The sequence below is a fragment of the Apium graveolens genome, unplaced genomic scaffold (assembly GCF_009905375.1).
Source record: "Apium graveolens cultivar Ventura unplaced genomic scaffold, ASM990537v1 ctg9028, whole genome shotgun sequence".
In the NCBI taxonomy this organism is placed as follows: domain Eukaryota; kingdom Viridiplantae; phylum Streptophyta; class Magnoliopsida; order Apiales; family Apiaceae; genus Apium; species Apium graveolens.
The window spans coordinates 93,093-117,164 of NW_027421675.1; the positions used below are offsets into that span (position 1 = coordinate 93,093).

The 24,072-nt window shown below is 34.5% G+C and overlaps 4 protein-coding genes and 1 non-coding gene across 6 annotated transcripts; 2 read left to right on the forward strand and 3 right to left on the reverse strand.

The window, feature by feature from the left end:
* The first annotated feature begins 542 nt into the window (after positions 1-542).
* On the forward strand, positions 543-3,887 carry LOC141705556 (cysteine synthase). Its single transcript, XM_074508465.1, has 11 exons — positions 543-593; positions 878-925; positions 1,053-1,162; positions 1,291-1,348; positions 1,746-2,009; positions 2,089-2,226; positions 2,367-2,418; positions 2,838-2,917; positions 3,014-3,073; positions 3,199-3,279; positions 3,583-3,887. Exons 1-11 carry the CDS (start codon positions 558-560, stop codon positions 3,673-3,675), a joined length of 1,020 nt encoding a protein of 339 aa, XP_074364566.1. The 5' UTR covers positions 543-557; the 3' UTR covers positions 3,676-3,887.
* Positions 3,888-3,961: 74 nt separating this feature from the next.
* LOC141705553 (receptor-like protein 9DC3) lies at positions 3,962-4,561 on the reverse strand. Its single transcript, XM_074508461.1, has one exon. It carries the CDS (start codon positions 4,559-4,561, stop codon positions 3,962-3,964), a length of 600 nt encoding a protein of 199 aa, XP_074364562.1.
* Positions 4,562-6,567: 2,006 nt separating this feature from the next.
* TRNAL-CAG (transfer RNA leucine (anticodon CAG)) lies at positions 6,568-6,647 on the forward strand. Its single transcript has one exon. It is a non-coding gene; the product is annotated as a tRNA-Leu (tRNA).
* Positions 6,648-9,564: 2,917 nt separating this feature from the next.
* Positions 9,565-12,971, reverse strand: LOC141705554 (transcription repressor OFP12-like). Of its 2 annotated transcripts, none has more exons than XM_074508463.1 (2): positions 12,705-12,971; positions 9,565-11,299 (listed from the first exon to the last, which is right to left on the reverse strand). In XM_074508463.1, the coding sequence occupies exon 2, from the start codon at positions 10,990-10,992 to the stop codon at positions 10,354-10,356; it is 639 nt and encodes a 212-aa protein (XP_074364564.1). In that variant the 5' UTR covers positions 10,993-11,299; positions 12,705-12,971; the 3' UTR covers positions 9,565-10,353. The 2 variants fall into 2 exon arrangements, with proteins under 2 accessions (XP_074364564.1, XP_074364563.1); XM_074508462.1 differs by having other exon boundaries at positions 9,565-12,570.
* Positions 12,972-13,104: 133 nt separating this feature from the next.
* On the reverse strand, positions 13,105-16,589 carry LOC141705555 (uncharacterized). Its single transcript, XM_074508464.1, has 4 exons — positions 16,431-16,589; positions 15,766-15,993; positions 13,742-13,817; positions 13,105-13,508 (listed from the first exon to the last, which is right to left on the reverse strand). Exons 1-4 carry the CDS (start codon positions 16,509-16,511, stop codon positions 13,480-13,482), a joined length of 414 nt encoding a protein of 137 aa, XP_074364565.1. The 5' UTR covers positions 16,512-16,589; the 3' UTR covers positions 13,105-13,479.
* Between the last annotated feature and the right edge of the window lie 7,483 nt (positions 16,590-24,072).

Genomic DNA, 24,072 nt, shown 5'->3' on the forward strand with positions numbered 1-24,072 from the left:
ATAGAAAACGTTTTTAGGGACGGAGAGTAGTAAGTTTTCAAATAATACCTTTTAAAAAAACGAATAATGATACGAGATCTCTTATATATAGCTATCACAAACTAAAATCGGTAATTTGTTATGATATATTATTTGAATTTTTTTTAGATAAATAGTAATATTTTTATTATTTTATACATAGAAGCGGATTGCTTGCAAATTATCTCTATTCATATTCATGTCAATTTTTCGTGTTAAATACGGCGAAATGTTATTTTCAGAGCAATTTTTTATTTTCGGGGCAAGTGAGGGATGAAATGACATAATTGACCCCTCTGAATAGTGAATACACATAAATAATTCTTGAAACAAATCAATACAAGGGTAATTTGATTCTTTCACTATTTTTTATTCTGAAAATAAAAAATGCTCTAAAAATAACATTTCCGTAAATACCAAGTGCAAATGAGGTGTGATTGCTGAATTATCGGATCAAGTCTGCAACTCTTTTAAAATGCTTCTTTGAATGATCCGGTTAATTAAAAAATCTGGACATTGTTAATCATATACAGTACAAAATGGAGTTCAAGAGAATCAAGACTCTTTCAAGAAATGTACTAAAAAAATTATTTTTTCAAACATATAACTTGTTATATTCAAAAGTCTCAACTTTCGATCAGGACCTTAACGATAAAAATATTTTTCTTAAAAATTATTGATATTTCTAGATGACAACTCACTTTTTAAAGAGATAATTTAAACAATGTCCAGCAAATAAAAGTAAAAAGTGAGTTTCTTGTATATAAACAAGAAAGTTTATAAATCTCATAAGTGCTATAACTTGCTTGCAATCTTGCATATAATTTTTTTTTGACATTGCTTATCTGCTTTTTGCTAGCAAATCATGGCTCAAGAGAAGATTGGAATTGCCAAAGATGTCACTGAAGTAAGTATGCTCATACACACACTAACACACACACACACAAACATAGTACATTTTTTGTTTCTTGTAATGTTACTTATGTAGTTAAACTTAGTTTTCTTGAACTTATGTTTAAAAATTGTTTGAACAGCTGATTGGAAAAACACCATTAGTGTATCTTAACCATGTGACAGATGGTTGTGTTGGCCGTGTTGCTGCTAAGTTAGAAATGATGGAGCCATGCTCTAGTGTTAAAGACAGGTACTGCTTTGTATTGATCTCTGATCTCTCCCTGGTTTTTTTATTCAAACTTGTATGTTTTGAGCAGATATAGTGTTGTTGGTGTTGATTGTTTTTGTTGATGAAGTTGGTGTTGTTTTGTTGTGCAGGATTGGATATAGTATGATTACTGATGCTGAGGCTAAGGGCCTTATCACTCCTGGAGAGGTTAGTCTTTTTCTTGATGTTCTTGTATTTGCTTTAGTCTCCCTAGCACTAAGAAATATCGAAAAATTCGAAAAAGTATAAGGTTATGACTGACTCTGGTTTATTGGTGTGGTCTGTAAGAGGCTTAATTTTGACATCCAGAAAGGGATAGCAGATTGCTTGAATTTAGCTTGGAAATAATTTATTTGTTGTGGACTTTCTGAAGTTTGATTTTACATATTTAAGCAATGAATGGAAATATCGAAAGCTAGCATTGCCTATATATTTTTCTTCATTTTCAGTTGTTTTTTGATTTTGTGTTAGCTAGTGATTTAAGTTTCTGCGTTTTGCTATCTATGATTTATGCAAGTGAGGATGTAATTAGATCTAATTCAGGTTTTTTTTGGTTGTGTTGAAGAGTGTCCTGATTGAGCCTACTAGTGGAAATACTGGTATTGGATTGGCTTTCATGGCAGCAGCTAAGGGATATAAGCTTATCATTACTATGCCTGCTTCAATGAGTCTTGAAAGAAAGATTATTCTCCGCGCTTTTGGGGCTGAGTTGATTTTAACAGATCCTGCTAAAGGAATGAAAGGTGCTATTCAGAAGGCTGAAGAGATAATGGCTAAAACACCTAATTCTTACATTCTTCAGCAGTTTGAGAACCCTGCAAACCCGAAGGTATTAATTTTCTAGTTATCCACTTCCTTTGATTTTGTTTGTCCTAAACTGAAAACTCTGTTGCTGTTATACAATGTAGATACATTATGAAACCACTGGACCGGAGATTTGGAAAGGCTCTGATGGGAAAATTGACGCCTTTGTTTCTGGCATTGGTACTGGGGGAACAATAACTGGTTCCGGGAAGTTCCTTAAAGAGCAAAACCCTGCTATCAAGGTTAGCTAATTAATAGCTACAACATATTAATGCCAGATTATATGTGATTTAACCTCCACTGTGTGTACTATTCGACATTTGTTAGAGACTGAAAAGTTGCATTCCCCTTTAAATTCTCTTTTTTTCTCTTACAATATCAGCTGTATGGTGTTGAACCTGTTGAGAGTGCTATACTATCAGGAGGAAAGCCTGGTAAGATTTTGTTGACAGATCTTGTATATAATATTAATACGTTAACTGCATAATTCTTTCATTATCTGCTCTTTTCCGGTTTAGAAGTGTAGATATTCAGAACGTTAACTATACCAAATAAGCTGAAGCATCAGAAGCGGAATATGATAATAAACTGCACAAGCTTGAAGTAGAATATTAAGTTCTCCCAATCTTGAAATAGTTATAATAGTCCACATATCGAATTCAGTTTTCTAGATATTAGGATGGAGTATATAAATAGCTGCAACTGCAGATAAAATTCATTATAAACTGATTATAATAACTTCTTATTCCTCCAAAAATTGGATCCAGTACACAGACTATATAGATCATCTTATTTCTTTAGAAAGATGTTTATCGCTCAGTAAACCTAATGCATACATCTTCTAATGCCTAAGGTCCGCATAAGATCCAAGGAATTGGAGCTGGTTTTATTCCTGGAGTACTGGACGTCGACCTTATTGATGAGGTTGTTCAGGTAAGGTTACAGGAAATCATTGTGCTTCCTATAGAAAGTTCTATAGCAATATATACTTTGTACTCAAGCTGTAATGCTGTTTCTGTCATTTAACAGGTGTCAAGTGATGAAGCCATAGAAACTGCAAAACTTCTTGCCGTAAAAGAAGGATTGCTGGTAAGTTTAACCATTTTTACACTCAAAATGGATCTCTTTCGGACTTCTATGTTGCCTAGAACAATTTGCAATGTATGATGTTCTGTTCAGTTTATCTGCATCTGATTGTTAAGTATCTGTTACAGGTGGGAATATCATCCGGTGCTGCAGCTGCAGCTGCTATTAAAATCGCAAAGAGGCCAGAAAGTGCAGGAAAATTGATAGTTGTAAGCTTGTTTATTTTCATTATGAACACCAAACAACTATACTTGGGAAATTAGCTTGTCATCATCCATCTGCAAGAATGCTGCTACTTAATCGTTTTTAATGTATCCTATAAACAGTTAAGCTGACAGTTCGGTAGTGTTTAAGATTTAACATTTACGAAATTATGTGATACTATCGATAAACAAGAAACTAGCTAAAGCAACTAATCATGTATTCCTATGGGGTCAGTGACTAATACCAGACTTAGCTTCTAAAAAATTGTAATATTTTCTTATACTTATCTCCTATCGACGCCTTTTCAGGTTATCTTCCCGAGTTTTGGAGAGCGATATCTGTCTTCAGTGCTATTTGAATCAGTGAGACAGGAAGCTGAAAACATGTCCTTCGAGATCTAAGTCTGAGTTTTAAAGATTGAAGTGCAAGATAATATCGGATGGGCTCTTCCATTCGATATATTGTTTTTTACAAAAATCACTAAGATGTGTTCTGTTTTATGTTTTTTTTTTGTTTTCTGCAAAGAGAGATGATTGGTGCTTCGTTGCAAGCCTACAGTTTGTTAATGACTTGTGTTAAATTTCCATAAATAAATTTTCTCTTTTTGCATTTATTAATCTTTCTAGAACTGAGGATTAAAGAAGTAGTTAACATGTAACACAAAACAAGCCTGTAGTATGCCTTAATTTAGTTCTGTCTTTGAATCTCAATCCTTCTGATCTTGAGACCTTGTTCCCAGGCAATGATTTGAGCAAGCCATTTTGGTTTTCCAGCCGATAACATTAAGTATCCGGTACTAAATGTTGGCACCACTCCACAACTATATCCGATCACCAAAGCTTCCCAGGTAAAGCCACTAAAAGAATTATCATTCTCATCTTCTTCTTGGTCTGGTGTCCCAATATCGTTTTCACACTTTCTGGACAACGGATTTCCACACAGTCTCGTGTTACCAATGTAGCTATCGTTGTCAAATGTACTGAATTGAGGCCCTTGTGGAATATGACCGCTAAGTTGATTGTGAGACAGATTTAAACGTGCAAGTGTATATATACTGCTGAGTTGTTGAGGAATTTCTCCTTCGAGATGGTTGAATGAGGGGTCTAAGGCCTCCAACACCGACATCTTGCCAATCAAGGATGGTATGCTGCCTGTCAGATCATTGTGAGATAAATTGAAATGTCGAAGTGCCACTAGATTTCCAATGTATTCAGTAATTTTCCCTTCAAACTTGTTCCTCATTACATCAATGGTTGTGAATATAGTTAAAATCTTTACTAGCTCCATGTCTACTCCTTTGATCACTAGAACTGGGAATCAGTGTAATTCAGTGAGGAAATTCCCCTTCAATTTGATTGTTTGATAGATCAAGATATTGAATTATCTTTGCATATGTCAAGAAATGTGTAAATTCTTTCATTTTGCAAACTGATAAGCCCAATCTCTTAAGCTTGGAATGAAGTGTGAACCGTGTGGTAGTGCCTGTACTTCTTACTGATAGATACTCTCTAGGTTTTCAAGAGCTGCAAACATTTCAATATTTTAAGGTACGGCTGAAGTTGTTGGAGAAAGTCTAGTGTGGTGAGGTTCACAAGTCGAGAAAATGATTGTGGAATAGGTCCATCATCCATGCAGTAAATTGTTGGAACAATACAAATTTTGTAGCTGTGACTTGGAGGAATCAAATTCATGCAGTTGACCTGTGAACTGATTATAACCTAAATCTGCTGTTGTTAATGATGGATGCTCAAACAACCAAAGTGAGGGCAGGGGTCCAGAAAGTGAATTATTTGACAGATATGAAGTAGGGATGACAATCGGGTCGGTCGAAACGGGTTTAGTAAAAATCAAACCCGAACCCGATTATTTTTGCCAAACCCAAACCCGAATCCGGAAAAACTCGAATCCATCGGGTTCGGTTCGGGTTCGGGTTCGTAAATCACTATCAAATTGTATCAAATTGTACCTTAATTTGCACAAACTCTGGTGAAAAATTACTAGGATCTGATTTGAGCAAAGTGCTCACAAATATGACGATATTGAATGTTTGGGGGTTGAATTAGAGGGTTCAGAGAAGACAATGGATCATAGCTCTGTGAATAAAATTGTTAGTGAAATAATGCAACAATCTTAACATTTAGTAAACTTTTATTGAACATGCTTGCTAAAAACATATTTCAACGACTTTAATACAATAGTTTGTAAAAAGTATAATTTTTTAGTACTAATATTAGTAATATATTATATTACTACTTATAAGATATAAAATATTATTTATATATTAACACAGATTTCGGATCGGGTTCGGGTCGGAACGGAACATGTTTCGGGTTTTCGGATCGGGTTCGGTATGGTATGCCTTAAACCCAAAGCGAAAATGATTCGGGTTTAAAAATCAAACCCAAACCCGAATCTAAACTTAAAATATTCGAGTTCGGTAAAACCCAATCAGATTGGTATGGATCGGGTATCCATCGATTTGGGACAAATGGTCATCCCTAATATAAAGTATTGAGTTCCTTAAGACTGGCAACCGAAGAGGGGAACTGGCCAATGAAGTTGTAAGATAGGTCAAGAACTCTCAGGTTTGTAAAGTTGGCTATAAAATTTGGGATGTGGATCACACTTCGTGTTTTGACCGCATATTTAAAACAATAATTTTTAATTTTTTTTAATAAAATATAAAACTAAAACTGTAATTTACAAAAAAGAATAAAAAATAAATTATTTTATCTATGTAATCAAAAGATTTATAATTATGTGGGAAAAAAATCAAACGACATATTAAAAAAACAGAGGGAGTAATTGAAGTAGAGTCTATAGTTCAGCAATACTTAATCAGAAATGGTAGAGTCTCAAAAACGATTATCAAAATTGTTCAGATCAATTGTCAATATATTATTAAATATTCACTAATAAATGAAATGGACCCCCTTACAAAAATTGATCAAATTATCGTGACAAAAAAAGAGTGATCATGTTAATAAATTTATCATAGTAATTATATATATCATAAAAATGAGTTTTTTTTTAACAAATATGTTTCTCATATATTCATTTGATAAATATTGTATCCTAATAATTATAAGTTATAACTATCCAAAATAAATAATTTTATTAATTTTATATAAAAAAAAATACTCTTACATATCATTGAAATACTCGTAAAAATCCTACACAATTGCTAGAAGATTGCACAATTTAACTTCCGAGTATCGATTTGTAAGTGTCAAAAGTTGACTGTAAATCTTTATTAGGGTAATATAATATGTTTAGAAAACTTAACGTCATCTGACAGTTTGGCCGAGTGGTTTAAGGCGCCAGATCCAGGTTCTGGTCCGAAAGGGCGTGGGTTCAAATCCCACAGCTGTCAATCTTTTTGAAATTTGATTATTAAATACACTCGGGCATCATTGTTGTTGTTACACATTTAAGAAATAGAGAACTGTCGTTGTTACAAATTAGAGAGAGAACCGGAAATATAGGTTTCGATAATGTAACAAGAGTACTATAGGGTTGATGGGGTCGTGTGGTTCATGATTAATGAATTTGATAATGTAACACGTATATTAAAAGGGTGTGTTCTTTTTTTTTCTTTTTTTTTATCGTAGCTAACTCGCATCTGCTACCCTTCGGGTGCGCACTGGGTAAATTCTACGGGCTCACGCAATAGCCTGCAAATCACGTGAACCAAGATAAACCGCATTTAAGCGACTGACTCTGACTCAGGAGACATAATCATAAATTCTCCTTCTGTGGGATTCGAACCTGTGACAAAGAGGATAGTTTTCCTATCTTTTAAGCTCGATTATCAGAAATCAAAATCTCAATTTCATACACTAGTATTGGATGAATAACTTTAATATATAAAATGGGAACTTCATTCTCTCAATAAATCATACTCTCATCACCTTTGAACATTTTATATCATTCTTATTTTTCATTTACCTCCATTCTCATATTCTTCGTTCTCATTCCCGATTCCAATTCCGATTTTAAACCAGAATCCAATCACCCCATGTTTCCGAGAAAAGTCCTTTTTTTTTAACCCAAACAGATGAGATTCCGGTATAACATTTGCACTAGATATGCTGTGTGCTGGATACAATACTACTAACAATTAGAATAAATACAAACATGAATAATTCACCTATCTAAAAGAGAAAGTAACTGACACTTTTAACCAACCTAAATCTAGTGTCATTGTCACTAGGATATAGCTTAGATTGTTTTCTATATACATGACAAAAAACAAATTGTTTGACATATTCCACAATCTGTTCAAAAACTAATAAACTTTTGTAATTTGCTATTCCATAGTCTTGATGATGACATACCACAAAAATGACAATTTAGAGGTAAATAATAGAGAATTTATCAAAAATACTAACTTTTCTAAGTTTTTTTATAATTTTACTATCTTCTGATTTTTTTTTTTTAAAATACAGAATCAACCAAAATCAACCAGATATGCAACTAGTTGAATAAAATTTTTTTGGTTGATTTGAGGTTGCATGTAGTTGCAGAAACTCGTCAAAGGTTGCATGCAGTTGATTTCAGTTGCCAAAAAATCGTAATTTTTTGCAAATTTTTTTAAAAAATGACAGTATTTTGCAAAAATATTTTTAAATTTGGGTATTTTTCGAAAAAGCCCTAAATAATACTTAAAATTTAAAACTACTTGTTTGATTCTTTTCAAAAACAAAAAAAAAAACTATTTGTTTGATCATAAAGTTTATGTAAATCTTCCATAAAATTCGCTTTTGGCAACTGGTTACAGGATGAGTAAATAAATATAAACGATGTATATATTGGTATTTGATGATTAACAGATTGAAATAGCGGTGTGATTACAATCCACTAAATTTGAAAATATATATTTTCAACGGTTAATTATCAAATAATTTCATTTAAAACAACTAACTTAGTCTCTGTTTGGGATTGTTAAAAGTTGTTGTGCTCTTTGAAAAAGTAATGTTGTAAAAATCAGATAGATAACTCATTGATAATTTTTTCGATATATATATGTTTTGATGCAAAAAATTAAAAACAATAATGCATTTGATAAAATTTGATGGTAAAATCAGCATTTGCTTCCTGCACAAGCAGGTTTTTCTAAAAGCACGAGAGATTTGCTTTCTCTAATAACGACTTTTATGCCAAAAACACTTTTCCGAAATCAGATTTTAAATTTTATCAAACAGTTTTTAAATTGGTTTTCAGCGAAAAACTGATGCTACTAATAAGTTAGATAAAACAACCGACTAGTTAAAATATCTAATTTAAACATTACCGCTAATATATATCTAACCGTTAATTGTCAAAAAGGATCAACATATTGTGACACTTACACCTAAAAGAGTATTTTGCTAGACCAATATCCCAAAAATTACAACCTTACATAATTACATATATTTCATGAATGAAGACTATTGGTGGGAAGCAGGTATTTGTGGTTCTACCTAAACCAACAAATTGTTCAGAATATATATGTGAATTGTGATATGATCAAATAATGATTTAAAAATGTCCCCAAAATCATTCATCTACTCGTTCTTTCTTTCTTGGATACTCTTGCTTGTCTGTTACCCTGTTACATTTAATAATAATGTAATGGTTTCATTTCTCGAATATAAATTGCAGGATACTGCTGTTTAAAAGATCCTTTGGACAATATGTAGTTGGAGTTGATATTATAGCATTATTCAATGCCTTTTGGTCTATCAAATCTTTGTATTTTCTTTTTCTTTTTGCTAATTGATAACACACGCACACGTTAGGGAAACTTCCGTAAGTGGTACAAGAGCTCAACCACTGCACCAACACTTCGTCGGCAAATCTTTGTATTTTCAGTAAAGGGCAATTATAGGTTTTAAACATTCGCATCTTATCCAGTTCGAATTCTCGACAAAAATGTTTTCAATTAGGTAATTCTTGCAAATAATTTTGAATTATTATACATTTGTACATCCCAGGGGCGGGGCGGATCCAGAAATATATTTTCAGGACACTGAGCAAATTTTGTAAAGACACTCTTATAATTTTGAATTTTATGGGGGTACTTTCATATATTTTCAAAAAAATTAATGGTGAAAAAAGACAAAATTTGATTTTAGGGGGACACGTGTCCCCAGTAACCCTTACTAGATCCATCCACGTGTACATGCATTGCTGCATGATTGCATACACTGATACACACCCATTGCATTTGGATTTCTGGCAAACAGTACAGTAAAAAGTGTACAGCTTCCATATTGCAACTAAACTGTTATTTGGAAAAAATAAGTGCAAAAGCAAAAGTAGCATCAGTGTTATATGCTTTCACGGCAAACGATTGTTACAATATAACATATCGCAGAAACTTTTCGCAATACGTTTAAAAGATATATGCACATCAAAAATTCTACCGTACAATTATCACGAAAACATCAAAAAGGCAAAAACTTTCCGTCATATGTTATGCTGTAACAATAGTTTGCCCCTGACCGGACCCCTTGCTATACATGCAGAAGATGAACATACTTGTGGTGCTAAAATTTTATTCACCAGTCAACATGTAACAAAAAATATAAATAAGGGCTGAACTTTTGTTGTATTCCGGGATATTGAAATGAACATTGAGTAGCAGGTGCCCTCCCCAAAGTCAAAAAAGGACAAATAACAGGCTTAAGCTCCCTAAATGTGTTAAAATATCAATGTCCTGAACTTTGTCTGGACTTGCTTTCTGGACCACAAAACAAAACTGAAGACAACTTATGGAGTCCTAAATCAAACTTTACTTTTATATTTGCATTACTAAACCAGTAAGCATGAATCTATTGACTACAGTGAACATTCCAAGAACTGAAACAAATTAAGCTAAACAAGAAAAAAAACATTCTTTACAGCATAACATCTTACACAGACATAACAAGTTAAAAAAATTACATCTATCAATGCTGTATTAGCATCCCACGCTTATCTTGGTTTGGTGTTTTAATATGTAGATTTGACCATGTCTTCACAGAGGAAACATATCGTTATCGCCAAGGACAAACTCCAGAAAACTAACCTCGAAAAATTAAAATTAACAGAAGAGATTAGACCAGTGGTGGTGATGTGGTGCCATGTTGACAATCTTTGATTTTCGAGCAACTTTCAGATGACATGAGGGAAACTAGAAGATCAGAGAAGGCATTGATGATGAATTTGTGTGTGTTTTTAGGGTTTAAGGTTAAGTAACAAAGTAGAAGTTCATGCAAAAATTCCCAATCAGCTTTAACGTCTATGATTCCGTGTGCTTCCACCATTTCCTGCATTGAGTTCCTAAAATCTTGTACAGGATCCGGGGAGTAGGTTTGAATGGCGACGCTGCCAGGGACAAGAGTATTATAATCAGGGTCTTGTGGGGAGTTTAATGAGTCAATGATGGAGTTTGAGCGGCCAGGAGAGGAGAAAAAGAAGCGTTGTGAAGCAAATGCAGTGGCGAAATCAGGAGGGGACTCATCATCTTCAGAAGAAATGTCTGAGGCATTGGAGAAAAAGTCATGATCCGCGGAGGAAGTGAGGTTTGATGTGGAGATGGAGGTTAGATCATAAAGGGAATTGAAGTTCTTGATTAGAGTAGTCGAGTTTGTATGATTTTGGTTCGAAGGTGAAGTATCAGGGAGAGTTGTGATGGGTAAACTTTTTACGGTTGAGAAGCAAAGTAAGTAATTCTTCCAGGTGAAAGGAAACATTGTTTACAACTTTCTGCAGTACACACAGAGAACAAATACAGGGACAAACTATCTATATGGAGAAAGAAGAGAAGAGGTGGGCTTAAATCTTAATTCTCTATACTTCTAATGTGTTTTATGTGTGTGTAACAGATAGAGATAGAGCAAGATGATGATTTATTTGTTTAGCCTATTATGCATAGAATATTAGTTTAGACTACCTTTTCAAGCTACTGTTATGTGTTTTGTGCATGTTCATTGCCAAGGGACAATGTAATGGGGACATGCATGAATTAAGTTGTCCTTTTCATCATTTAAATAGAGCTACCTGCACGAGATGATTAAAAGTTTTCTATAATATAAATAAACTTAACTTATTCTAAACAATCAGACACTATAGGTAACCACTCTTTCTGGGAATAATGACATTCAATAGTCTTTTGTTTAGGTGAAATCTATTAATTACATGGACCTTCTTGACTAATCCTTGAGGTATTATAGATCTCCATAAATCTGTCATTGTCATGTATACTAATTAAAAGTTCTGAATTAAGTGCCCGTTTGGGAAATCTTAAAATAAGTAACTTATGACTTAAAATGAATAGGGACTTATAAGTAATAAGTACATAGATACTTATAAGTTAAATAAGTGTTTGGTTAAACGTTAGAATTTTTGTATTTAAATAAATTTTAAATATAATTATCTTAATTCGTAAATTTTAAACTAGAAAGACATGTAAAGACATAAATTTTAAAATAAAAGTTAATAAAAAATCGAAAAATAAAAATAAATTGAGAAAAAGTACGTCATTGCTAACATTCAATTATCAGCTTATAAGTTGTAAATTTGACTTATAAGCTGGGTCGACAAACACTCATCGATAAGTACTTACGGGCTTATAAGTGAATAAGCCACTCTGACAAAGAGTTGGGAATTATATGATCTTGTGAATTATATGACAGAGAGCTATGTGACCTTTGTCAATACCCTGCTATTAGGCATCCTCTCTTTTCTTTTGGACTGTAGATACTTGTACTAGCAAGGTCCAGGTAGTTTAACTTGATTGTTTTTCTGATCTCCATTTCAACTCTAGTGCTATGCACCACTTGGTAAAGAATCAGATTCCCTATTCTGCTACTACCACTTTAAGTCATACCAACCATTCATACATTCATTTTTAGCCAAAACCAATGTAACTATATGCTGCACAATATGTACCTAACTAGACCCTTGGCACACCAGGAAGTATGTAGGCTGCAGAATGTAAATCTATATGTTGCCCTACTAGAATTTAGCATATTTCTCACCTAATAAAGGGAACTTTTTGATAAATTATATATATGTATAAAATTTCTGACAGTTTTAATCTCAGTAAAGTCCTGAGCTAAGTGCACACAGATTATGAATGTAAAAGTCTGAAGTATGTGCTCAGAGAACTTGTCCGGCTTCAACAGCTGGTGCTGGGGCACCAATTGTGACTGCCTCTTTTCACTCGAACACAGATTTAGAGCAACAAAACAACAATCTTCAATTATTGGGGTGTGTGTGGGAGTGTTTTCATAATAACAGGTCTATAGCATGCATGATTTAGTCCTTCGCTGAGATGTTTTGCAACAGCATAAAATATTGTGAATTCAAAATATGGTATATCAGTAGTTCAGACATCCAAGTAGAACGTACGATTTGAGAAGATAAATTTTTCCAACGTTTGAGTTTAGAAAATAGCAATTACCTTTATATCAGGTGTGCTCCTGCACCAACTCTACCAAGCAAGCTTCACGAAGAAAGCTCACAAGCTCCAGCCCAAGTTGCATCATGGAAGAGGCTTGCTTCACTTTCCAATTTTTCTTTTCACTCGCAACAAAGTACAGACAAAATGAAAAGTTTTGTGGATAACATAACTAAGTTTGACAAGCAAATTCTAAAACGTATTCTTCACAAACTAACTATTGCAAGTCAAGGACAAATATCACCATCATTCAATAATTAAATTCAGGAGAAACGTCTTAACACTAAACAGTTCTATTTCGATATACTCAATTGAAAGAGCACCTCCATATTTCATATTGACTGGAAAAGGCAAGGCCACGTCCATTCTCAATTCAAGTCCTCAAGCCAATTATCCAACAACGTAAAACCAATATTAATATATTATCAAGAGATATATTATTGAGTTCGAGCCGAGTTCGTAAAAGAACTTGGATCAACTTGAGTTTCCAACCCAGCCAATATATTTGTTCAAGCATAAAGACGAGCTGATGTCGACCTAATTTATCAACTCGATCTTCAGCAAACTCAGTCTACAGTTATTTTGAGGAAATAAAACTAGTTAACTTGTACATAGTACATACCACACTCGTTATATTTAATCCTTTTACAAAGCAAAGCAGCTAGTCCAGCTATAAGTTACCACCCATCACCATGAGTGCTTGTTTTACATTATGTAGATACATACACTAGACTCAACAACTTTGCCTTCAGTGAAAAGGCCGCTGCACTCTTCCGCCTTACTGGCTCGTAGCCTCCAAACCGTTTCCTGAAAACAAGATTTACAAAATGCTGGTTAAAATTTTTTTGCAGGAGATGTAACATGTTAACCGATATTAAAAATGAACTGCAAATAGAAAGTTAAATATTAATTTATAAAAAAAAAAAGTTAAATAATAATACTACTAAAATAGCGCAAACATTGATAATTATGTGCAATAGAATTAACATAATTTAGACATGTCGGTCAAATATAATACATAAAAGAAAATCAAAACCCACCATCAGGATCAAAGAAGAAAACTTGTTTTGTCTTCCCATTTGGTTGAGTTTTCTCATGTGTCTCAATTCCTTTCTCCTGCAGAGCACAGCTACATAGCTCAAAATGCAAAAATAAAAAAAGACTACTAACGAAGAGCTGGAAAGGTCACTCGTAACAATATTATTTCCTTCATTTACTATCATACATCTATTGTTTATATCATAAATCCATCTTAACTGCTCACACTACCGAAAGAATGTTCTCGTTCTTTTCAAATACTCAATTATGTGACACGCACATTTTAATAACCATATAGCAATTTTCCAACATAATGCTCTATGACGAAAAATTAATCTTCTACAAAGTACTGAAATAAGCCAGGAAATTCTGCAATACTTCTATAATTCTACCTGATATATACTGTACACAATATCAGTGCATCGCTTATTAAATTCTGAAAACAGAGGTCACATACAGGACATACAATTTTACATATTTTTCCTGAAATAGGACTGGACTGCTTATAAGACCCCAGATGCATCACACATAAACACAAAAAGGAGGTGTTCTTGGTATATAGAGCATACACATCCTCTCTCCTCTTTATAATCTCTCATCCATGTTAATATCATGTCGACGTTTTACTACATTCCACTTTCACGTCAGCCTGCAACATCTGTGAGAAACTAATGATTCACGGCCTAATCATGTAAGCGTAAAGCTACCAAACACCAACAGATAAAGACATCGACATTCTTGGTTATTCTGTAAAAAAAGCAAAGCATCAATAAACTAATTCAACCATGGCCAAATTCTTCACCAAAAGCACAAAAATGTAAGATTACCACTAATTTAGATATTATGCCATTCCATCCAGTTCTCAAGTTGTTACATCGGAGTGTACTGTTTTTCAGGTTATGGTGCAGAATATTTTTCCTAATGAAGAAGAGTAGGCATAACCAAAATTAACAAATCATATGGAACTTAAAAACCACTATACTACGATAACCCAAATTTGACAAACCTTATAGACAACATTTCACATCAAAGTCAAAAGCCCTATTTACAACAAATCAACTAATAAACTACTAACTTCATTCAGGACATATCATAACATACCCTTGTATAGTAACAATCAAAATCATGAAGTACTAATTCTATTCTTACAAAAAAAGCTCATATTATCCTTCAACCATTCCCTGGTCTGCTAAGCAAAATACTATTGCAAAATCAATGGATTTTCTTTTATTGATAGTTCATATTACAAATCATTACTACCCTAATCATAATATACAATAAACCATTTCAGCCTTCAAAATGTACAGACCTCCTGAAAGTAAATATATTTCTAACATCCCCTTCACCAGAAAGCCAATTTATTTATGTGTGGTAGAGGGGATCACTTGGTGGCTCCTCCCTCTTATTTTTTGGGTCCCACCACAGGTCGCTATGCGGCTCTATCTCAATTTCATATTCCACCATAGTGCAAAATAATTATAAGAATACCGAGTGATACCATGTTAAGTTACACATAAAGGATCCAGACAGAAAAGTGTATACCACTCATGTTTACACATAAAGGATTAACAGAAGAATGTGCACCACCCATTTACATAAAGTTTATGCTCATTGTATTGCTGAAAGTCTGGTAATTCAGATGCACTAGTTGAGTAGTAGTCATGATTTCACAAATCACCACTTATACTCACAAAAATCAAGAGCGAGTAGTTTCCAAGTTACAGATTTCAACTATACAAATCACCACTCTTAACTCTCGTTTTAAGTTGGTTTTCATTGGCACACAGAAGCGGATCTAGTAGTGGCTTAGGGGAGGTGTCCTTCCTAAAATCCAAATTTATGTTTTTTCACAATTAATTTTTTTGAAAATATATGAAACTGCCCCGTAAAATTCAAAAATATGAGGGCGCCTCCCCAAAATTTACTCAGTGTCCCCCTAAAAAAATTCCTGGATATATCCACTCCGGGGTTCATAAATACATAACTTAGTAACATCCGGGAAAGAGGGTAATGAAGAAAAAATAACCTTAAGGGTGTTAACAAAGGAGTCGAAATTGGCAACAGAGAAAGCAATATGATGACCTCTGGGGAGATTAGAAGGTTCTTTCACAGCAGAAACAGCACTCCAAGGACCTTCTGGAAGCTTAGTAGTAGGATCTCTTTCAATAAGATGGAGATAAAACGAAGAGGAGAGCTTAAGCCATATCACCCCAAACCCAAAATCTGGAGTTTCTACCTTCTCAAACCCTAGTATCTGCACACAATTAAACACACAAAAAACACTTTCAAGACATATTTATCTACACAAGTCTACATAAATCTTTTGGTTCGAACGAGTTACTTAAATTTAAGTTACCAGTTCTCTTAAAAACTCGCAATACTACTAACTATTTACAAAAACATATTTGTATTTAAGAGATTCATTGCTTCTCAAACCCTAGTATCCGCACAAAAGTAAACACACAAAAAACACTTTCAAGACACATTTATCTACACATGTCTACATAAATCTTTTGGTTCAAACGAGTTACTTAAATTTAAGTTACCGGTTCCCTTAAAAACTCGTAAAACTAAAACCTAAGTTACCGGTTCTCCTAAAACCTCGAAACAGGCTAAACAGTTACCGGTTCACCTAAAATCTCAGTTTGAGTTCTTGATTAATAATTCTGCTCTATTATTTGTAAGAGTTACCTCGTGGTAGAAGTGAGCAAGGCGTTTGATGTCGGAGGATTCTCGAGCGACGTGATTGAGTGTTGCTCCTTGAGCTGCCATTTTTTCCCACACAGTTTAGAGTTTCGGACACTCTTGCTTTGATATTTATAATAGTTTAAAGGATAAGTGTACCATGAGCCTTTTATTACTTGAGCTGCCACAACTGTCTTTTACTTTTATTTGCAGTGTTCCACGTAGTATGTACATTAATGATGTCCTCACACGTGTGCTTCATCGGGAACAAAAATTTCTTGCGTTTTTTACTCCGTCCCTCCTCTTGATTTCTTATCAAGAACACGAAATTTAAGAAATATGTACAAAATACTGTAAAAGAGAAAAAAAAGTGGGTGAACTGATGTGACACATTGAATTTTAATGTATAAAAGAAAGATATTAAGGTAAAAATAGTGTGAAAATGATGGAAAAGTGAGAAAATGATGGGACTCATTAATTATTTTCAGTTTTGAAATGTAAAAAAATGAATGACAATCCTAAAAAAAAGTGTAAAGAAATGAAAATGATGGAGGGAGTATAATTTATCTTTTGTTTAAATAATTATATTAGCATAGTAGCAACTAGTAAGTGCAACAAATTATATTAGCATAGTAGCAAGGCCAGACGGTCGGGCCGTCCGGGCCGTGCCGAAATTCCGGCGAGCCGATTCAATTATCCAGTAACTCGTGAACGGCACGTAAAAGTGAACGAGTCGAGCCGTGTCGTGCCGGTTTGATAAAATGATAACCCGGGATCGGCTCGTGAATTAGGCGAGTTTCCAGAGTTAGGCGAGTTACGCGAATACGAGCCGATTAACCGTTCGTTTGGCGAATTCAGGCGAGTTAGCCGGTAATTATGTAATGCTTACAGGCTGGAAAGTGAGTGAGGATGGAAACTTGGAAAGTGGAAAGTGGAAACTGATGATATGAATATTATATAACCATTTTATCTATGTATAACAAAATTGCAACAAGTGGCAAACAAAGCAATGATTTTGGTCCACTACTCCACTCAGTTGTTTTTTTTAATTTTTTATTAGGAATGTACATGTTTGTGAATGCCAACCGTAAACTGTTGTAAATTGTGATTCAATCAGAAATTGAAAAATTGATAAATATATATTTATATTTATGTAAACTTGTACAACTAGAATCAAATATTTAGATAATATTTAGATGGCTACGAATTATGATGAAAACAAATTTGTTATTTTTAAAAAGCAAATAAGTGACTATAGTACTGAAGGTGCGGAAAGAAAGAAACTATATTTTTTGTAACTTCAATTTTTCTTTTCAAAATTGTGTTTTTTTTTAATTTATAAAACTAACATGTTTATAAGGAAAAGAGGACGGTACCTCTATAAATTTTATTAATTAAAAAAAATGTTACAATTGATTTGAGAGGACTCCTCTCTAAAAAAACGAAACAAACTGTGTTTACATTTTAAATAAGATACAAAATATAACAAATTTTAAAAATACAAGGCAAACAAATATTATCAACTATTCAAATTCTTCTTCTTCTTCTTGTGGATCATTCGCTGACAAACCCGATTCCGATGAAGTGTCCATCGTCATCCAAGTATCCTCTTCGCCGTCCGAATCATCCTTTTTCATCCCTTGTTGTCTCTTTGCCGCTTGATCCCAATCCTTTTTGCAAACACATATCTTGACCACATCTGGTGCAAGACTTGATCTTTTCTCGTCCAATACTCTTCTACCGGCACTAAAAGCAGACTCGGAAGCAATGGTAGAGGCGGGAACTACTAAAATGTCCCTTGCAATTTTAGCTAATACCGGAAATTGGTTCTCGTGATTCTTCCACCATGTTAGTATTGAAAAATCCTCATCGAACTCATAGTTATATGAAAAAAAACTCTCTAAACATGCTAAATGAAGTTTGAGGTGTAGATGCATTTTCGGAAATTCTACACTTTTGTTTTTTAGTTAGGATACCAAGCAATGTGGGATTAAACCTACTAGACTGACTAGTCTTAGGTGGTATAATATTTTGAGTTCTAGGAGTATATAGATCTATAAGACGGTGTAACAAGTCTAAACAATTTTGCACATAAAGCACGTGATTATATGAAACTCCTAATACCGAGTAATAATGTTCTAACATATTTTCTAAACCTTCTTTTCTAACACTGGGATCAATAAGACATGCAACACCATAAATAAAAGGAAATTCGGTAAAATATTCTATCCACTTTTTTTCATATCAACAATAATTGCACCAAAACAATTATCTTTTTCATATGCTTTTAAAGTAGTAATAATATTAACACACTCAATAATAACAAGATGTACATTTGGCTCGTAAACGTAAGAAAATATCTTAGTACCACGTGCATAACAATCAAGCAAATCACGTACCCTATTTGCCAAGTCCCGATCATTTTCGGTAATAAGTCTATCCTCCACTTGATTTCTTGGATCAGAATTATATAACTCGGTGATAACTATCTTATATTTAATTGCCTCGCATAGTAATTTATAAGTCGAACTCCATCTCTTGGGACAATCAATTCCCCACTTTTTAGGTATTAATCCATTTTATCTACACAATTTTTTATATTGTCTCTTTAATGTGTGTGCGATACGTAAATACTTAATTATTTTTCTAATAAGTGCTAAAAATTCGGTTATTTGTTGAATACCCTTTTGAGCCGATAAATTGACAATGTGTGCACAACATCTAACATGCAAAAACATATCGTCTAAAGTAGTAGGAATATCTTGTGCAATATAATAAATAGCTTTATTATTTGTCGAAGCATTATCCGAAGCTTTAGTAAGAATATCTTGTGCAATATAGTAAATCGCTTAGAAGGAAATCTGTAAAGATGCAATGGGTTATCTGTCGGTTCCCAGCCGGAATCGATATTGTTTATTTAATAATATTTTGGGGTTGTAAGTTATATTTTATGATTGATAGTTGTAATCTTGTCTCATACTTTATCCTGTTGATCCTGTTAGTAGTTAATCGGAGTTTATGCTTATTTAATTATTAGATTAGAGGAGTGTGGGTCCTCATTTCCTAACCCCGAGATTGAGGGCGTCACAAGTTGGTATCAGAGCTACATGATCTAGTCCCTGAGACAAGTTAGGAATAAAAAGGGGTATTTTGGGTATATATCTATATCGCGAGAGAGTTCGAATCATATAGAGTTGAGTTAGACTATTTGGTATAGTCCAAGGAAAGTGTGTATCAGTTAGAGTGGAAACTAGAGTTAGGGTGTGAGTTAGCTGGAAGCTTTATTTAACCCTAACATTGTTTCTTGGTTGTTGTTTTGTGTTTTCTCTCAGGATCCCATAGTGGTAGTGACTCAGATTCAGAGATTAGTTTGACTGGTACCCCAGTGGACCCCATTTCACCCTCTCCAGAGGAGCCTGTGTATGTTAGTTCAGACCTAGAGGAGGACCCTTCTGAGAGTAGTGAGATCCCTATGCAGATTTCACCCTTGAGGCCAGATTCAGAGACCCATCCCCCTGAGCCAGAGTCTGAGATGCCTAAGACTGTACCTGTCAGTGTTGGTGGCAAGTTAGCCCAGGATCGAGACTTTGTTTACTCCCGCATTCCTGAGTTAGGAGCTTTGGTGGATAGGCTAGCCCGAGAGTCTAGGCAGAGTGCTTCGGTTATGGATGATGGGTGGCGAGTTCGGGTGAAGATGGTGGAGCAGGTTGCCATGAGGAGATTGGATGAGGGTGTTGGGTTCCGAAGGCATAAAACGCAGCGGATAAACGTAAATAAAACAAAAATTCGAAACCCAAAAACAGGATCCATGTATAATTATGGGCAGATTATGGAGATAACGAATCATACCTTTCAAGAGATTAACTTTTACGAACTCAACGGAGATCCTAGCTATCACGCTTTGTGTCTACCTCTCGGAGAAACACCTCTATGGTATCCACACGAGCACCTTCAAGAACGTCTCACGAACTTGACTACGGAATGGATGTACTAGCCTCCTTCTTGACGATCTGAATTGCCTCTGCCTCTCTTTGCTGCTAGGGTTTTCTTAAAAAACGTTCAAGCCTCTTTAACCTCTCATTATCTATTTATAATGACTGATTAAAAAGGCCCATAATAGCAAAGCCCAACCCTAGTAGGTATTGGATTAAATAATAAAAACGAATTTCTATTATTTAATTAATAACTAAGTCATACTTAATTATTATGGGCAAAAACATTCCTTTTAATTCGAATTTATATTATCTCAATTAAGTCTTACTTAATTATAATAAAATTCAAATAATCATCAATTAATTTAAATCCATAATTTAAATTAACTATTCCATTAAGTGCTCTATTTGTGCGACCCTATAGGCTATTATTTAATTGGCAATAATTTTATTCTCTAATAAAATTATAAACAATGAGCGGTATCTAGTAATACATCATTGTTACCCAATTAAACAATAATTAAATCGTGATTAGATAAAACCTTTCGTGATTAATGTTTTTCCGTGTAATATAATCCCTTTAACCATACATATTATAGATTAAACTCGAGGCATGTATTTAGTCATCCTCTTCAACATTTAATCTGGGTTTACTTGATGCATGAGTAGATTATTGAAACAAATCATTATTTGAGCATGGCCATGCTTTTATAATCTCACTCAATCAAGAGGCCAATAATATCTCTCCTAATTATAGGAGGGTTAAATCCTTTATCTATCATTCATATTTCTCATACGACTCATGATATACCCGATGTCCACTTTTATCATCACCCGATCAAAAGTAACTTTTAATGTAGTCAAAGTATATTAATCCTCGTATAGAAATATAATGATTTCAAGTCAAAGGATCATTACACCATTATCACTGTGAGTCTTTCTTATGACTTTATTAAACATGAAGAATCTCACTGTGGGTCTGTCCAGTACCATGTACTCTCACATGTACCTATGTATTGACTTCAGTATCCCCATACTTATAACCAATGAGATGTGGTTATCTTGTCAAACAACATACTAGTCTATCTATGTATTATTATTGTCCTATATAATAATACTCGACTAGGGACCTTTAAGAATATGATATATTATATAATCTCAAGTTCAAGTCATGTACTTAAACTATACAATTTGTATCATGATTCTAAGGACATTTATTATGCTAACAAAATATCGCAGTAATTAAGGTCATAATAAATACATTTATTGAATGATCAACTGACATAAAGATAAAAAAATAATGTATTGCCTCTAGGGCACCTACACTAACAATCTCCCACTTGCACTAGAGCCAATCACCCATATATCTAATACCCATGGAACTAGTGTGACCATCGTGCTTCTGCTGCGACAAGCCTTTGGTCAGTGGGTCTGCAATGTTATCATTTGTGTGCACTTTACATATGTGTATATCACCCCTTTCATTAATCTCTCGAATAAGGTGAAATCTCCTGAGTATATGTTTAGCCCGGGAGTGTGATCTAGGTTCTTTAGCCTGTGCAATGGCTCCATTATTATCGCAGTATAGATCAATGGGATCTGCGATCGATGGAACCACTCCCAAAACAGAAATGAACTTTCGAATCCAAACGGCCTCCTTAGCTGCTTCACAAGCTGCAATGTACTCAGCCTCCATTGTAGAATCAGCTACTGTTTCTTGCTTTGAACTCTTCCAGCTTACAGCACCTCCGTTTAGACAAAACACAAAACCAGACTGTGATACAGTATCATCTCTGTCTGTTTGGAAACTTGCATCGGTGTAACCTTTTACAACGAGTTTCTCTTCTCCTCCATACACCAAGAATGAATCTTTAGTTCTTTTCAGGTACTTAAGAATATTCTTAACTGCCGTCCAGTGACCTTCACCCGGATTAGACTGGTATCTGCTCGTCATGCTCAAAGCATACGAGACATCTGGGCGAGTACATACCATTGCATACATGATAGATCCAATTGCTGAAGCATATGGAACTTTATTCATGTGGTCCTTCTCATCCAATGATTTCGGACATTGGTCCTTAGAGATCGTTATCCCTTGAGACACAGGGACATATCCCCTTTTTGCATTTTGCATTCCAAAACGATGCAAAACCTTATCAATGTATGTGCTCTGACTTAGACCGATCATCCTTCTAGATCTTTCTCTATAGATCCTCATTCCTAGAATGTAGGATGCCTCTCCTAAGTCTTTAATGGAGAAATTGCTCCCTAACCACGTCTTAACAGCCTTTAGAGAAGGTATGTCATTCCCCATTAGTAGTATATCATCAACATATAGTACTATGAATGCCACATAGCTCCCATTAACCTTCTTGTAAACACACGGTTCATCTTCGTTTTGAACAAAGCCATACTCTATGACTATTTCATCAAAACGGATATTCCATCTCCTAGAGGATTGCTTCAATCCATAAATGGATCGACGCAATTTACATACCTTGCCAGCATTCCTTGGATCGACAAAACCCTCAGGTTGTGTCATGTACACATCCTCTTCAAGGCTTCCATTAAGGAAGGCTGTTTTGACATCCATTTGCCAGATTTCATAATCATGGAATGCTGCAATGGCAAGTAAAATCCTTATAGACTTGACCATAGCCACTGGTGAGAAAGTTTCATCATAGTCAATACCATGAATTTGTTTGAAACCTTTTGCAACCAGCCTAGCTTTATAGGTCTGAACATTTCCATCCATGCCCTTTTTCTTCTTAAAAACCCATTTGCACCCTATGGGTTTTACCCCTTCAGGTGGATCAACCAAAGTCCATACTTGGTTTTCGTACATGGAATCTATCTCGGATTTCATGGCTTCAAGCCATCTCTTAGAGTCTGGACTGTTCATAGCATCTTGGTATGTGAGAGGCTCATCTTCATCTATGAGCATCAAATCACCACACTGAGTCATGAGAAATCCATATCTCTCTGGCTCATGGCGAAATCTACCAGATCTACGAACAACCTGTGTTTGTTGAGCATTATCATTATTCTGCTCTTGTTCCACTTCAGGTTCAATGCTATTTTGCGGTTCTCGATCTTCATCGAGATCTATAGTTCTCCCACTGTTTCTTTTGGAAACAAAATCTCTTTCCATGAAGACAGCATCTCGAGCAATAAACACTTTCTGCTCAGAAGGACTATAAAAATAATACGCCTTTGTTTCATTAGGGTATCCTACAAAAATGCACTCTTCGGATTTAGGTCCAAGCTTGTCAGATTCTTGACGTTTCACAAATGCCTTACATCCCCAAACTTTCATAAAGTTCATGCCTGACCGTTTCTCTTTCCATATCTCATATGGAGTCTTTTGAACCTTCTTAGTAGGAACACGGTTAAGTGTGAAAGCCGCTGTTTCTAGAGCGTAACCCCAGAAACTAATTGGAAGATCTGCATGACTCATCATCGATCGCACCATGTCCAACAAGGTGCGATTTCTCCTCTCTGAAACTCCATTCCATTGAGGTGTTCCTGGCGGAGTGAGTTGCGATACAATACCACACTCTTTCAAATACTTTCTAAATTCGGTGCTTAAGTATTCACCCCCACGATCGGATCGTAAGATCTTAATACTTGCATCTCCGCCAATTTGCTTCTCTACTTCAACCTTGTATTCTTTAAATTTTTCAAAAGAATCGGATTTGTTCTTCATAAGATATACA

Excerpts from the sequence above, each read along its gene's own strand:
- LOC141705556 (XM_074508465.1), top strand. The coding sequence starts at position 558 with ATGGAGTTCAAGAGAATCAAGACTCTTTCAAGAAAT. Across the intron at positions 1,163-1,290 it reads TGCTCTAGTGTTAAAGACAG|GATTGGATATAGTATGATTA; the intron begins GTACTGCTTTGT and ends TTTGTTGTGCAG. Across the intron at positions 2,227-2,366 it reads AGCAAAACCCTGCTATCAAG|CTGTATGGTGTTGAACCTGT; the intron begins GTTAGCTAATTA and ends TTACAATATCAG.
- LOC141705553 (XM_074508461.1), bottom strand. The coding sequence starts at position 4,561 with ATGGAGCTAGTAAAGATTTTAACTATATTCACAACCATTGATGTAATG.
- LOC141705554 (XM_074508463.1), bottom strand. The coding sequence starts at position 10,992 with ATGTTTCCTTTCACCTGGAAGAATTACTTACTTTGCTTCTCAACCGTA.
- LOC141705555 (XM_074508464.1), bottom strand. The coding sequence starts at position 16,511 with ATGGCAGCTCAAGGAGCAACACTCAATCACGTCGCTCGAGAATCCTCC. Across the intron at positions 13,818-15,765 it reads CCTTTGTTAACACCCTTAAG|GAGAAAGGAATTGAGACACA; the intron begins GTTATTTTTTCT and ends TGTGCTCTGCAG. Across the intron at positions 13,509-13,741 it reads TTTCTTCTTTGATCCTGATG|GAAACGGTTTGGAGGCTACG; the intron begins GTGGGTTTTGAT and ends TCTTGTTTTCAG.